The sequence below is a fragment of the Carcharodon carcharias genome, chromosome 12, assembly GCF_017639515.1.
Source record: "Carcharodon carcharias isolate sCarCar2 chromosome 12, sCarCar2.pri, whole genome shotgun sequence".
Taxonomy (NCBI): Eukaryota; Metazoa; Chordata; class Chondrichthyes; order Lamniformes; family Lamnidae; genus Carcharodon; species Carcharodon carcharias.
Genome location: NC_054478.1, coordinates 50,691,859 through 50,708,771, shown reverse-complemented (window position 1 = coordinate 50,708,771; position 16,913 = coordinate 50,691,859). Strand labels below are relative to the sequence as shown.

The 16,913-nt window shown below is 42.4% G+C and overlaps 1 protein-coding gene across 4 annotated transcripts in view; it reads right to left on the bottom strand.

Annotated features, from left to right (window-relative positions):
• Nucleotides 1–16,913, bottom strand: part of LOC121284922 (nck-associated protein 5-like) — a 716,253-nt gene that overhangs the window by 28,021 nt on the left and 671,319 nt on the right. For all 4 annotated transcript variants that reach the window (XM_041200836.1, XM_041200837.1, XM_041200838.1 and 1 more), the window contains 2 exons: nucleotides 15,739–15,868; nucleotides 8,082–8,251 (listed from right to left, as the gene is read on the bottom strand). In XM_041200836.1, the coding sequence (XP_041056770.1) occupies nucleotides 8,082–8,251; nucleotides 15,739–15,868 (300 nt within the window). The remainder of the gene's footprint in view (nucleotides 1–8,081; nucleotides 8,252–15,738; nucleotides 15,869–16,913) is intronic.

The following is a 16,913-nucleotide window of genomic DNA, read 5'->3' as shown; positions in this document are numbered from 1 at the left end:
GGTTTCAGAATACAAAATAAATTTATTGCTGAATTAAATCAGGTATAAAATATGAGTAAGGTTGTTTTTCTCAAAAATTTATTCTTGACATATGGGCAACCCTAGCAAGGCTAATATTTATTGTCTATCTTTATTGCCCTTGAGAAGGTGGATGTTGGCCTTGTACCACTGCAGTACATGTAGTCAAGGTATTTCTACAGTGCTCTTAGGTAGGGAGGTCCAGGATTTGATCCAGCAACAATGAAGGAATGAATGGTGATGTTTGTTCAAATCAGGCTGGTGTGGGACTTGGAGGGGAACTTCGAGGCGGTGGTATTTCCATGAATCCACCATGCCCTTGTCCTTCTGGATGATGGAGGTCATCAGTTTGGGATGTGTTGCCAAAGAAGAATTGGCGAGTTGCTGCAGTGAATCCTGTAGGTCCTGCAACCACAATACAACGACGGTGGAAGAAGTCAATGTTTAAGCCAGAGGATTGGGTGAACTTGGTTTCTTGATAAAGTTGTGAAACGCATTAGAGAGAAAGAGAAACCATAAAAACTGTTCAAATGTTCAAGAATGGAGAAGGATAAGGAAATCAATAAAAATAAGCTGATGAATGTCAAGAAACTGATAACGTTTGCAAGGAGGGATCATAAGGGAAAGTATGGCTGAGGAAATAAAGCAAAGAGTAAAGCATAAAGCATTCCTGTATGTCAGGAGTGTGCCTATTAAAACAATGCAGAAATACTTATCACAAACTGGTAAAGCTGTTGAGACTCCTGGCTCTGACAACTTGCACTGTATTTTTCTAAAAGAACCAGCTCAAACAATTGCAAGTTCTCATATGGATATTTAGCACAGTTGATTGGACTCAGGACTAGAAGAAAGCAAGTATGACTCTCCTCTTCAAAAAGGGGAGAGAGATGATCTATCAAATTATAAACCTGCACATCTTTCTTCACTGATGGGAAAGCATTTTAAAGTATTAAGGGCAATGCAAGGGAACACCTTGAGGGGCCTGAATCAACCGAAAGAAGTCAGCATGAGAGCTCACAGGAACCTGTCTGGTCCTAGAGCCTATGCAGCCAGATCATTATGTCGGTAGTTATCAGCAGAGCACTACACAAGGAACTTGTGCATCTCCAGCGTTGCATCACCTCTCATTGCAAGACCTACTGCCAATTGCCAGAACTAGCATTTGCCTGCTGTAGTCAAAATCACTGCTGGTCTCAACTTCTTTCCCTATATCTGCTTCCAGTTTGTAGCAAGGACGTAACATCAGTTGGTCTGCAGGCCACGCTTGCATCAGCCAAGTGACCAATGCCATGTTTAAAAAAAAAATACATTAACACCTTCTCCATGGACAAATAGAGACAGCTTTGGGGTTTGCACACATTGCAGTTTTCACTTAGGACGTCATTGACTGCATTTACATCACCTTTCAGGGTGCTTTGGAAGATCCCATTGCATAAATAATGTTTAAGTAGTATATGATGCCCCTCAGCACATCATGCAAGTCTTTTCTTGCTTTTCGGGAAGCTGTGTTGGTCTTATGTTACAGCCTTTCATCACCCAGTCTTTAATCCTGCACATCAAGTCAGAGGCTAAATGTTTGGAGTTAAAGATTACCCTTTGAATAGGCAGCTCTTGAATCCTTTGTGAAAGCCACAATCAGTGGCAGAAACGTGATACAACCTGTGCCTCAACATTACCCAAGCTGAATGTCAGAAAGAAATTTCTAGTGACTTAATCAACAGCAGCTTTTCATTTAACTGCAAATGCCACCCTTCCAATTTGTACCATCCATGAATTATTGGAAGGTCGTAGAACAACAGTAATACTAATGGAAAGCACAATTACATTTGGGTCCTTAAACCAGTGTAGGCCCCATTTTGCATAATGATATTAGGTCCCTGCTGGCTTCACATGGAAGTGTTGATTGCCTATGGGTACAATTGTCGCGTAATTAAAAAATCTTTCCTTTGCTATGCTGGCCACGCTGAAAATTGGGGCCTTAGCAAAAAGTCTTTCATGATGTTGACATGTAAAACTTCTTCTCTGACTGTTGTTATTCCTTCGGGAGCTGATCAGAGAAGTTGACTGCCTACAAAATGCTTCAGTAAGAAATGTGCTGAGAAATTCGATTTGTACTCAAAACGGGCTGGTCGGGAAAGGTGGGAAATTGGCCTGTTCTTGTGCCGAGCTAGCTGGCTAGTTGGGTCTGGGGCGGAAAGGAAGATGATCAACAGGAACACCCAATGCACTGGCATCAGGCTGGACCGGTTTCATGGAGCCAGAGAAGCATTTCTGTTTCTCCTGGATCTACAAAAATAAATAAATACTGGACTGTTTGGTCAGTGGCCTCCAGGAGTCTATTTAAAGATTTCTAATTAGGCAGCTCAACACTGAGTGCAACAGATGAATCGCACATGTTGCAAACTCTACTCATTTTACATGAATTTTGCATTTGGGCTCCTACAATTGGCCTAGGACCACAAGTGCATATTTAGGGAGCCTAACAAATAAGTAGTTGAGAAGAAAACTCAATTTTGGTAATTAATATAAGAACATGTTCAGTTCCTTCTTTCTTTTAAATTCGCAACTTATTTTATAGCTGTAGCAAAACTTGTAAAAGTCCATGGAAGAAATAAATGTAAATATTTGCAATGTGAAGTAAGCTAAACAGCAGCTAGTGAGTAACATGCCCTTTATAACCTTCTAACCTTACTGCTAGACATATTTCTCCAAAATACCATTAAAATTCAATTGGAGTTGTTTAATCCCCCCTCTCACCATGCTTAATGCTGGGTTAAGGAACCATCAAAATGCATTCATGTGCCGATATTGCTTTCAGAAATTAAGGATTTCACAATTTAATTTTACTACCTGATTGCATTACACAGTTCCTTGAAAAGGATCCCTACTTGATTTAAAATTGGTAATTTTCTTAATTGTTGATATTGTTCTGCAAAAATTGTACAATGAATTTTCCAGCTGTATACCAATATTGCTGGAAAAGAAATGCATTGATCCTTACATTGAGGAATAATTTACAGGAGCTTAAGGCTAACGCCTTAACCTCATATGGGTGCCCTGTACGGCTAAAGTTGTCCGAATCAATATGGCATCCAGCACACTTATGACACAATTTGACATCACAAAATGAAGTTTGGAGGTCTAATACAGTTTCTATGCTGGAGTAATAGGTAGCCATAACTTGTATTTCTGCCCTTTTGCTACCACTACACAGATACTTCTCTGTTGATGAACAGTTTAAGCGATTCTGTCTTGAGCTTTTTAGTAACCACTTAAATGCACATGGTCAATAATTAGATACTGTTTAACTGGCATCCATCTTTAATTTTTAGATTATGCATTTTGGATTTAAAAAGTCTTGCCATTGAAGGCAGCTTGCAAGCCAGGGGAAAATATTTCTGTTGTAATCACCAAACCATTATTAGCTCTTTGATTTTTTTTAAATCTAATGTTCTGAATCCTGCAAGTTCAATTTAAATACCATATAGATCTTTTTGTAGTGAACAAATTATTACAGAGAACGTTTGTAGTGTTGGACCAAATACAACGGCATCTGAGGCAATATACTTTCATGGTCAGTGCTTCCCATTTGTCATTCTGAACAGTTAAATACTGATAGGCAAATCTCTTGTGCATTTCAGAACCAGTATATTACAGAAGGAATTCACACAATTAATTCACTTTTTATAGTGGCTATTTCTTTACTACCTGAACAACTCCATCAAAAAGAATCTATAGGGTGAAATTCCTTCTAAAGATGTGAGAATAGACAAGAAATTAATGGCTCATGAAAACAAATTGCATTCACAGGCTTTAAATGCTAAGTTGAAAAAAAACATCCTGCAAATTATTCCTCAATGTAAGGATCAATGCATTTCTTTTCCAGCAATGCTGGTATTCTGCTGGAAAATTCATTGTACAATTTTTGCAGGACAGTATCAACTGTTAAGAAAATTACCAATTTTAAATCAAGCAGGGACACTTTTCAGGGAGCTGTGTAATGCAATCAGGTAGTTAAACCAACTTGTGAAATCTATAATTTTAGAAGCAATACAGGCTCATGAATGCATTTTGATGGTTCCTTAACCCAGCATTAATCACAGTGAGAGGAAAAGAAACAACTTCCATTGAATTTTAATGGAATTTTGGAGAAACAGGTCTGACAGTAAGGTTAGAAGGTTGTGTAGGACATGTTATGATCTGCTGCTCAGCTTACTTCATCTTGAAAATATTTACACTAATTTCTCCCATGGACATTTACAAATTTCGCTACAGCTATAAAGTAAATCTTGATTTTAAAAGAAGGAAGAAATTGGACATGTTCTTATATTAATTACCGAAAAAATGTTTTCTTCTCCGTTGCTTAATTTACCTGTACATTTACAAACGTTACAGTTTTGCATGGCAAGCTATGAATCTAATGCAGTCTTTTAAACACTGAAACACACTTATTCTCAGAATGCAGTCTACATTGGTCATTGTTTTAAAATGCCTAGTTTTTATTATAACATAATACATTTACACAATATTACTGCTTCCTATTCATTATTACACATCATTAGTATTGTAATGGCTACATTATCAGAAAAATATAAACAATAGCTGTGGCAAAAATCACTTCATCACTTGATTGCTGAATTAGCTGAGAATGGCCTTTATTCTCTGGAGTTTAGAAGAATGAGAGGTGATCTCATTTAAACATACAAAATTTTTACAGGATTCGACAGGGCAGATGGAGCAAGGATGTTTCCCTTGGCTGGGGGGGGAGGTGGGGGGTGTAGAACCAGGAGACACAGTCTCAGAATAAGGGGCAGGCCATATAGAGATGAGGAGGAATTTATTCACTCAGAGGGTGGTGAACCTTTGGAATTTTCTGCCCAGAGGGCTTTGGAGGCTGAGTTGTTGAGTATGTTCAAGACTGAGTTTGATAGATTTCTATGTAGGGACACAGGGATAGTGAAGGAAAATAGTGTTGAAGTAGAAGGTAAGCCACGATCTCACTGAATGGCGGAGTGGGCCTGGAGGGTTGAATAGCCTACAATTGCTGCTATTTTTTCCGTTCTTCTTTTATTTTCATCTTTCACTCAGCACAATTCACTTTTCTAAATCTACAAAACTTGTCATTCAATTATATTTATCAAATAAAAACTCAATGGCATGTCTAACTGAAAACAAATCTGCATTTCCTATATTTAGCCCCTTTATATTAAGTTGAACTGAAAGGGATACATAATGAGAACAGGTTATATAAACTTGATTGGTATTCCCTTGAGTTTAGAAGGTTGAGAGGTGATCCCAATGAATGTGTTCAAAAAGATAAAGGGGCTTGATAAGATAAATGCAAAGAAACATTTCCTTTGGTGAGGGAATCTAAAACAAAGGTGCAAAATGTTAAAGTCAGAGCTAGGACATTTAGGAGTGCAATCAGAAAGTACTTTTTCACAAAAGGATAGCAGAGATCTGGAAACCTCTCCTCCCAAAAGAAATTTGGATTGAGATTGATAGATTTTTTTTCTTAGACTTTTGTTCAGTATGAATAGAGGAGGGTAAGTGGAGTTAAGTTAAAGATCAGCTATGAGCAAAGTGAAGGACAGAACAGAGTTGAGGGGATGAATGCCGCTCCTATGTTGTGTGGTAAGACAAATAACCTATTTAAAGCACATGTGTCAGACATCAATGCAATCAATACAAGAATTGAAAGAAAAACGATGAATGAGGAAATAACACAGTTAAATAACTAACAATCCGCATATTAATTCTGAGTTTTAGACTGATTCAAATGTGTTTAAAATTAAGGGCATTCAAGTTGCCTGTACAGTTGTGCTCTGTTACTCCATGTAATATTGTATTTTTTTTCTATGTGATCACTTAAAAGACACATATATAAAGTATGTGACAGAATTTTGAGCCACTTTGAATAACCAGGGATTCCTGCTGAATTTAACTGTGGGGCCTTAATTTTAAAAAAAAGCTTCCTGATGGTGGTGAGTCAGAAAGGTTGGGGGAGGGACTAGGGAGATCAGGAAGGCTGCATGGGAGGAAGAGAGATTGGAAAGCCTGAAGCATGGAGGTTGGAGATTGGAGGTTGGGATGAGATCGCAAAGGTCTGCTGTGAGATTGTGATTTGTGATGAAGACAGAAGCAGGTTAAATTAAGAGGCTGTGGAGAAGCTGCTGTTCCTGGCCCATGAGCAGTTCTGCAAAAGCAATTAACTTTGAATCTTGCCATTTTTGCCTCCCTTTAGTTGCTAGGTTTCCCGAGTCCTCAGAAACTAGCCCACAGCACTTGTGTCTAATACTCTGGTAAAACTTGAGGTACACAGTCTCATTTAAGTACCAGGATTCCAATTTTTGAAATTTTAAACTTTCTTCCACCCATTTCCTGCACATTCTGGGGGGATTAAAATTCTCCCTCTTCCACTCTGGACTAAACAATAGCACACTTCAAACCCTGCATATTCAGTTTACAACGTAACAGATAAAGTTATCGAGACTAAGATCAGCTTTTCAGTTTGCAATTTCTGAAGACTATTCTGGTTGTTCTGTGCTACAGACCTGGGGGTAGGGATGAAATTCTTCTCTTTGATAAATATAATTGGAGGACATTACAACTCATGGACAATCTGACAACACACCGAAAGTGAAATTTCGAGAGAGCTAGTGGAGAAGCAGAGGTTAGCATCATAGTTTAGATGTAGAAGCTGATAGAAGGAAAAAACCAGTAAAACTTGTAATTGAAAGGTACCAGTAAAATGTGTCCAAATTGCTCTTGTTTACCTTAACAGGGTGCTGCAGTATTAATGGTACCAGTATTATTGATTTTTACTGGGATTTGACAATTTTGAATTGGTTTGTCCTTCTGCAGATAATGTTGTTGGGGACACCATGTAAATGAGGAAGAGGAAGGGGTCAAAAATAAATCCTTTGGTGGACTCTGGAGGTTATGGTGCCGAGGAAGCAGCCAAAACAATTGCTAGAGATGCTATGGCTATATTCAGACAAGCAGGAGTAGAACGAAGTGAATGTACTCCCAATGACCTAGACAATGGAGAACAGGTTTTAACAAGTGGAAGCGATTGATGGATCAAAGATTGCAGTGTGGTTGAGGAGGATGCGGTAGGATAATAGATCATTGCTACAAAAAATGCCGTTCATCACCTTGAATATTGTTTGGACCATTTTGGTTCTTTCGGGTGGGGTGGGGGCAGAAACTTGATAGGAAAGGTTCAAGCGGAGAATTACGCGAGAGATGGACAGGAATTTGGCAAGCATAACAATTCCTTGGATTTTAGAGAGAAAAAAAGGTGCTGATTGGATAGTTGCTTACAGAGACAGAGAGGTCAAAGGTGGCTTTTTTTTGCAGAGGGAGGAGATGATGGCAGCTTTGAAAGGGAGGGGAACAGTGCCTGAGTAGATGGAACTATTTATAATACCAGTTGGTATGGACACCAGCAATGAAACTTGGGCGGTCAGCAGTTTGGTGAGAAAAGAGTAAGTGGGCAGTTGACAGAAAGCTTAAGTTGTCAACAGAAATGATATAATAGAGAAAATGTCATTAGATACTTTATATTAATGTATATTACCATGTGGATCGGACAGTACCTTATTTTACTATTACAAAATAAATAACAAAGGTAGCCATTTAAAGACAAAATTATAGTGAAAATATGTGCAACTCAGTCAGAAATCAGGCATTACAGTGATCATTAATTTGATTTGGTTGTGTCTGATACGAGCAGTAAACACACATGAAGCAATATTTTCACCATTTTGATGAAAGGTCATCAACGTTAACTCTGCTTCTCTCCTCACATGCTGTCTAATCTCCTGGGTATTTCCACAATTTTATGTTTTTATTTCAGATTGCCAGTATCCACAGTATTTAGCATTTGTTTTCACAATTCCAGATCATATAACATTTTGAAAGATATGTAGCGGCAATAGTTACTTCAAAGTTTCAGATGCCTGAGCAATATCATACAGGTCACATTATTAAATGTTACAATGGTCATTAGGACCAGCTACGCTAATGAAAAAAACAAATATATTAAAATATATACTTACACTTGGAATATCACCTGCCTTGTCATCGTCATTTAAGTCACTATGCATCTGCTCAATGTTGAAATGTTGCAATTCCTTTCCATAATGCATATATAGATTTGGCTGGCAGAAACCAATAACTGTTGATGTGTTTCCAAAGTATGGATATTTGTCAATGTGATGTTGACTTTCTGAAAAAAGTGAACAGAGATTAAATCTATAGCACAAATATGGAACCTAATGTTACATTAATTCTGAGAGCACGAAGGGTCAATGATTAAGTTGTGGGGAAGTCAAGAAGGTTCTTTTTGGCTGAGCACCATTGCAAAACTCATATTGATCATGGTTCCACTTGGCTTCAAAAGCCAATATTGTTCAAAAATAACACAGCCACCAACCACAACAGCAGTGAAAGCATTTCAATTTTTGTGACTTTATGCCTACAAAACTTAGGCCAGAATTTTCCGATCCCGTTGGCATCGAGCTTCCTGGTGGATGGGGGAACGATAACAATATGGCGAGAAGGCCAAAAATCAGTTTTACGTCGTCGTGAAACTAGTTTGTGACTGTCCGTTCCACTAGTCAACGGCAGGTCGTATTTCTCGCCACCACATGTCATTAGTGTAATTTTAACACATTTGCATCTAATTATAAGCCTGACTCACTGGAATCACTGCCCATGGACTTAATGCCCATGTTAACATGACTTCAGAATGGCATGCTTCACGACTGCCTTTAAAAGGGGTACTCCTGGTGACCTGAACTTCGTGGGGAACTTGGAGGTGAGAGCACACAATCTTACACAGTGCTCGTGAGCATTTCCTGTAGGACATCAAGGGAGAGATGCTGCGCATTTGCAGGGGAACAGGTAAGTCGCTATTTCCCAGTTGATGCAGTGCCAGGGCAGGTCAGGCCAGTGGGGGGTGTGGGTGTGGGGCATTGGGGGCAGTGGGAGGGAAGGTAGTGGGGGCAAGGCAGCACAGACTGAAGGAAAAACACAAGCACATGCTGAGGGGGTGGGGGTCAAAGCAGCAAAGACTGAAGGAAATACTGAAGCACATGCCAACGGAGTGGGGGAGGGGGGTGATGGAAGAGGCCACGCGCTTGGAAAAACTTGTCAAAACTGAGCATTCTTCCAGAGCTGAGACCTCCAGCTGCAGCTCCATTGATATGCTTGGAGTTGGGCCTCTGAAGTGCTTCTGCCCACTTAAGCAATGCAAAAGCATAAAAGTGCCATAAAATGCTCCAGGACCTTTCACCTTTTGAGCTCAGACTGCAAATTAATGTGCGTTTTAACGGGCAGGAGAGAAATTGGCCAACTGAGCACCTTGTGAAAGGTGGTCATGGCGCAGTCACTAATGGAGGTGCTCACAGCCCCTTGCAATGTCTTTACAAAGGTTTGGACCAGTATCCATTATAGTTCAAGCTAACAGTGCAGCCTTCCAGTGTGGGTTAGGGGAATGCCTGTGCCTGAACTGAGAGCACAACATGCAGTCCAATGTTCGAATCTGCTGCCAATTAGTCAAGTGGAGTGGGGAGGAGGTGGGTGGGATTTCAGACAGCCAATGAGCGCACTACACACTGGCCAATCAACTGGTGGTCAGCACTCTCCTGCATGCATGAAGGGGCCTTCAGGTTTAACCAAAAGATGTAACCAATGCTAACCCACACATTTCCCTCTTTCATCCTGCAGGTGGAGAACATGAGGATCATGGAAGCTAGTGATTTAGCGTAAGCCTCATGGCTCACAGGGACAAGAGAAGAAGGAGAGAGTGGTGGAGGCACCTGGCTAGGCAAAGTGAAGAACACCTCCCTCAAGATGAAGGCGCAGCAAGGTCAGCTCCGCACATAGGTGAAGATCCACAGTAAGTCATCACTTGTAGGTGCCTTGCTAGACCCAGGGTCCATAGACGGCATCTGTCATTCTATCAGATGACCGAGAACCAGTGTCACCGAAAACTGCGCATGTCTGGGGAACTGGTTGTTCACATATGGCACCTGCCGTAGGATTTGGCACCACAGGAACATGGAGGGCATCCACTGCCAGTGGCCATGAAAGTGACTGCGGCGCTCATTTTTCATGCCAGAGGCTCCTTCCAGAGCTCCACAGGTGACCTGTGTGGGATCTCACAAGCCTCCATCCACAAGTGTATCCAGGAGGTCACAGATGCCATCTTCGCGAAGGCACTGAACTTTGTGCATTTTGCCCAGGATCAGGAAAGCCAGGAAGCAAGAGCGCTGGGGTTTGTGCAGATCTCTGGTTTTCCACAGTTCCAGGGTGCCATCAACTGCACTCGCGTGGCGCTTAGACCTCTATGACAACAAGAGGTCAACTATGTCAACTACAAGGGCTTCCACTTGCTGAATGTTCAGCTGGTGTGCGATCACCACAAGGACATCCTACAGGTCTGCACACGATTCCCAAGGAGCGTCCATGGCTCTTACATCCTTAGCAGGTCTCAGGTTCCTGACATCTTCTGGGATCCACAGAGGCTGCAGGGATTGGCTCCTCGGGGACAAGAGCTACCCACAGAGGATGTGGCTAATGACGCCTGCGCAGTGGCCTCAGAATGCAGCAGAGAGATGGTACAAACACAGCTCATGTTGCAACTTGGGCTTTAATGGAGCAAACAATAGGAATTTTGAAAATGAGGTTCCAGTGACTCGATAGGTCCAGTGGAGCATTGCAATACAGTCCTAAGACAGTGTCACACATCACTGTTGCTTGCTGTGCGCTGCACAACCTGGTGCTGCATTGGGTGCTGGATGAGGAGGAGATGGAGGAGCTGCACATATCCTGTGATGAGGAGAACGTTGAAGGGATGATGATGATGAGGTCCTCAAAGGTGACAGTCCCGGCAATGAGGCTATCACACTGGCCAGGCAAAGCATGCGTACTCAGGATGCCCTTCTAGCCACAAGATTTGTGGAGGTTGATGATGAGATGTAGTGAGGACAGTCCTAACATCCTCACCTTGCATCTGTGAAAATTTGACTCCTGTGTGGCTGATGGCATCGCACATACCCTCAGTGCTCAGCCTCATGTCATGGAGACGCAGCAGAGGCCCCCAATAATCACTAGATTCCAGGAGGATGGTGACAGCATGCAGTGAGGACACTGCATAGATCTTCACATTGCCTCTGTGAATGTCTGACTCATGTCTGGCTGAGGGTAGCTCGCTGGCACTCTGTGATCAGGGTCATATCGTGGAGATGCAGCCATGAAACTTAAATGCACCTGATCCTTTGTCAGCCTTCAGCACATGACCCCTTCAGGAGCACAACATCACTGGTCACAGATGCTGAAGACCAACCCCATCTTAAAAGGTGCTGAGAGCACACAGCGAGAATGATGAGACTCTGTGACGCCTGCCCATGACATTCTGGCAGCAATGACAAGCACTTTCAAGGTGCAGGCATCACTAATGTCTCCAGTGAGTGTGAAGCTATGGTCTGAAGGTTACATACTGCACAGGGAAGAGGCCCTGGACTGAGACACCTGCCTTTATCTTGTGCAGAAAGGTTTCACATCTGAGTGACACGAACGCTGCTCATCAGAACAAGGAGCCACAGGCAGGGAGGCATTCTTGCGAGTTTAGTGAACATTAAGTACAATCTTTAACTCCGTGCCCAGGCTGTGCCCTTCCTAACACTGCCACTACATCTTGGTGCTTGCCCAACATCCACAGTGGAGGTGGGGGCAGCCTGCTGACTGTTATGCCCTGTCTGTGATGACTTTGATGGGCATCCTCTGGAGGGCCGAGACCTGGAGGGCTCCAGCCTACTTTCAGGGTCCTGCTTTATGGCAGTGCCACCCTCTTTGGCCTGTGGAGTCGGAGCTGCTGGGGTAACAGGAGGATGGGCTGAAGGCTGGAGTCACCTGAGTGGATGGCCCTGGGGTATGCACTTGCTGATCCTCCTCCCCAGTGAGATTGAGCTGCCCCACACCCCTCTCACGTTGGCACTGTTGGAGGCCAACTATGCCATCAGCGATAGAGTTCAGCCCGCGCAGCAGTGCTGGACCGATGTTCTAGACCAAGGTCTCAATGGCAACCGCTATCCTACCAGTGTTGACCTTGTTACATTGATATGCCAGCGCTATCTCTTCACTTGAAGGCAGATGGATTCCTCTATTGTGCCTTGCAATCTGAGGAATGCAGCAGACATTCTTTCCTGATTTTCTCTTCTGAAGGGTCATGAGGACTCGAAACGTCAACTCTTTTCTTCTCTGCCATTGCTGCCAGACCTGCTGAGTTTTTCCAGGTAATTCTATTTTCGTTTTTTATCCTTTCCTGATGTTCCTGAGCTTGCCTTTGCAGCTCCAGCAACTGAGGTATGACCAAGTCCAAAGGCTCTTCATCTGACTTGGACTCAGCAGATTCCTGGCTTCCAGCAGTCCTCCGAGTGCTGGAGAACGTGGCAAGTCCCTGCTGCCACCTGCTATGGATCAGATAGTGCGATGTGCTCACCAAATTGTAGATTACTCTAGAACTAGATCCCATCAAGGTGTGTGTTTTTGCGCTGGTGGAGGGTGTGGGTGAGCACTGTGACAGGTCTTCAATTAGGGTGTCATGAGATTCTTCTTTCAAGGTGTCTTCGGGGCTTGAGTTGAGGACCCGGTTCGTGGATCCCCTTAGCTGCTTCCCAGATGTGCCTGTGAAAGCAAGGAGAGATAATTAGTGCATGGCAGTGGCCTGTGAAAGAGGACACATCACTCACAGCTTGGTTGTCTGATGGATATTGCACTGCCGGATCCTCACTTGATAGAGCACCGCTGACCTCACTGTTAGCACAGGAATGGTCCAGCTGGAGGACCCTATTTTCAAAGCCTGTGAGGCCCCTGATGTCAGGCATTCCTCCACTAGTCTGTGACCTCTCCCTTTTGTTGTGTGCCAGCTTGTCCTGCATTAATACAGATGAAGTGAGTGTAAGCACAACACCTTCCAGGCCAGGTGAGAAGGATGCCTGACATGTGTGGTGGTGACTGGTGCCATGGATGGGATGTGGACATGATTTGCAGGGCAGATGAAGGTGTGTGAGAGAGAATTAATGTTGATGTCCTTTGGACTGGCAGTGAGTGAGATCCCTGTGGACGTGTGATGGGTTTGTGAGTTTGAGAGTGGAGAGTGATGAGAAGAGTGACTTACCCTGGTGGAACAGAGAAGATCATTCATCCTCTTTCAACACTGGGTGGCTGTCTGCTTTTGCAGGGCATTGGCGGTGACCGCCACTGCCACCGCCTCCCAAGCTGGATTGGTGACCCTTCTTACTGGTCTTCGCCCAGATCTGGGCGAGAGGACTTCACGGCGGGCCTTCACTGTGTCCAGTAGGTGCCTGAGGGAGGTATTTCTAAATTTGGAGCCAGCATGTTTCATCACTTTGTAGCAGCTTCCGATCCCCTAGAAAGTGATAGCTCTTTGCAGGGGCACCCTTTAAATATGGTGCCCGAATTGCTAAAGGCCTGAGTTGACGCTGGCGTGGGGGAATCAGAGGCTGCACCACCAGCAACCTGGCGTGTTTCCCGGGAATGCAATATTAATAAGGCGGGATGTGCTGGGAATGGGATGATATGGCGTGAAAACCCGCCATTGCGGCTAACGGATGAAATGTCCTTTTTGCCACCCACTACTGCACTTTGTGAAAATCTGGGACGATTCCGCCCTTAATCTCTTTTAATCCTATTTAATATACATGACAATATAGCCTGTTTAAACAGCAAGTATTGAGGTTGTTCATTAGGGATTCTCCCCATTTAAACGAACATACATACGTGCATATGAATTAGCAGCAGGAGTAGGCCCCCACTCGGCCTCTCGAGCCTGTTCCGCCATTGAATAAGATCGTGGCTGATCTGAATGTAACCTCAACCCCACATTCCTGCCAACCCCCGATAGCATTTATTGATTGACTCCCGTTGTAAATTTATAGTTCAGTGAGCTGAATGGCCTATTATGGTTCCAATGTTACCTAGGGGAGCTGGGTAGTATAGCAGTAGCACCCGGTTAAGCTAGGACTCTTCTTGTTGGATTTTTCAAAATTCTGCTGGTAGGGCTGGTGGATGCTTCTTTCATCGGCCCCCTTCAATATAACCATGCCATGGAACAGGCAGAAGTTTCATCTTGCCTAGATCCATTTGAAAAACCCTCTAGAGGAATTTCAAGGCTGTGTTCTCTAAGTAACTGAAAAATACAATCTAATATTTGCTACAGAAACCTCAAAAGCCTCAAAATTAAGTAATAAATGCAACTAAATAGGATCTATATTCATAAACATCATGGAAAAAAGGGTGGAAGTATTTTTTAAAATTCATTTATGGGATGTGGGCTTCGCTGGCTGGGCCAGCATTTATTGCTCATCACGATTTGCCCTTGAGGGTGGTGGTGAGCTGCCTTCTTGAACTGCTGCAGTTCATGTGGTTTAGGTATACCCACAGTGGTGTTAGGCAGGGAGTTCCAGAATTTTGATCCAGCGACAGTGAAAGAATGGTGATATATTTCCAAGTCAGGATGGTGAGTGACTTGGAGGGGAACTTCCAGGTGGTGACATTCTCGTCTATCTTCTGCCCTTGATGATAGCGGTATGGGTTTGGAAGGTGCTGTCGAAAGAGCCTAGGTGAATTCCTGCAGTGCATCTTGCAGATGGTACACACTGCTGCTATCATGCTTTGGTGGTGGAGGGAGAGAATGTTTGTGGTTGTGGTGCCAATCAATCGGGCTGCTTTGTCCTGAATGGTGTCAAGCTTCTTGGGAGCTGCAGTAATCCAGGAAAGTGGGGAGTATTCCATCACACTCCTGACTTGTGCCTTGTAGATGGTGGTCAGGCTTTGGGGAGTCAGGAGGTGAGTTACTCATTGCAGGAATTCTGGCCTCTGATCTGCTCTTGTAGCCACAGTATTTATATGGCTAGTTCAGTTCAGTTTCTGATCAATGGTGACTCCCAGGATGTTGACAATGGGGAATTCAGTGATGGTAATGCCATTGAACATCAAGGGATGATGGTTGGATTCTCTCTTGTTGGAGATGGTCATTGTCTGACACTTGTGTGGCGTGAATGTTACTTGCCACTTGTTAGCTCAAGTCTGGATATTGACCAGGTCTTACTGCATTTGGACATGGACAGCTTCAGTATCTGAGGAGTCACGTATGGTGCTGAACATCGTACAATCATCAGTGAACATCCCCAGTTTTGACCTTATGATGGAAGGAGGGTCATTGATGAAGCAGCTGAAGATGGTTGGGCCGAGGGCACTATCCTAAGGAACTCCTGCAGTGATTTCCTGGAATTGACCTCCAACAACCACAACTATCTGCAACTTGTGCCATTGTAGCTTGCTTCAATAAGGTTTGTGTAACAGAAAATAGAATAAATTAATAAGGGTTAATCTATATAATGGGAAGAGGTCAAGATATTTTCCCCGGCATGGTCACAGGACATTAATACCCTTTTATATTTTTGAAAATTTTGGTGTAGCACATAAGGCAACGCATTCATGTGGTTTTTATGGCTGCTCATACTTTTACTGATTGAAAATGAGCCAAAATAAACTGTGTAACATATTCAAATAGGCTATAAACTGTAGTAAGACATTAGGAGAATTTACAGTGCCTCAAGAACACTTCTTTGTGCAAGAAGTGGTAACTGCTTAAGGTTAAGATATAAGATTTTTCAATTAGTTTACCATGCTTGCTGTTCTTCATTTTGTTGAATAATTCTTTACCCCCAGTTCCATTTTCATTTGTTGCAAATTCTGCTTCTGTTTCATTGTCACTGCTACTGGCAGAATATGAGCATAGACGCATTGCTTGCTCCTGCAAAAACAATTGTACAGCTACTAGAACATGTCCATTCATTTCATTCTGATACCTTCATTACATTTTGCCAAAAGGTTCCTATTTTGCATCTGAGGGAACAAAGACAACCTCCTGAACTATCTCTTCAAAAAAGTATTGGCAGGAGTATGTGAAATTGATGTGTTTTGCTGAAAACATTTACCCAATGACTGTTTTGCCAAATCTGGGATTATGTTGGTAGTGGATTGACAATTACTTGACAATTTTAGTGTCAAGTAATTCTTTGTCAAGTACATTCAAAAATATAATTTAAATGTTTTACGTCAAAATCTTTGTTTGCTGTAATAGAGGGCAATGTTTCAATGGAATGTTGCGCTATTTTAGTAGAGTTTTGCATAAATTAAAGACACTCGTGGGATTTATCTACAATTTTAAATTAGGATTATGATAGCAACAGAACTTTTTTTAAAGGAAGCTTGCAAACCAACTCATGATGCATGTTAATAATGTTACTATGATACGATGAGAGGCAAATTCTTCTCAAAGATGGACAGCAAATTAGTGAAGAAACTATTTACTTAGCAGTTAACAATGAATGATACACAATGTAAACTAGCTGCTGCATTTACTTAATATAAGGCAGCTACATTTCAGAAGCAATTAATTAGTTGCAAGATGAAAATCAGAATGTTTGGCCATTTATCTGTGTATTATAATTTGAGACCCCCCTAAAGATAGTAAGTGGTTCCATTTGTGTTTTCTTCCCTAGCTGCTTACTTTGATATGCTTATACCTAACCAGGAAAGGAGTCTAAAGGTTACTGACTCCAAATTGACTGTGCTTGGATGATACATAGGATGGGATAATCAATTTAGAATTTACAGGTAATTTAAAAACAGCAATTTTGATCAGGCAAATTTAGCTTCAAAACAACCTTTTCCTTTTTTTACAAGTAAACTTATAAACACCTTTTTACTGTGGTATTCATTGGTGGCCTTTTAGTAATTAGCCCTTTACTTTGGTCCATAGCCATGGGCAGTGCATTATTAATCTATTTTAAAAA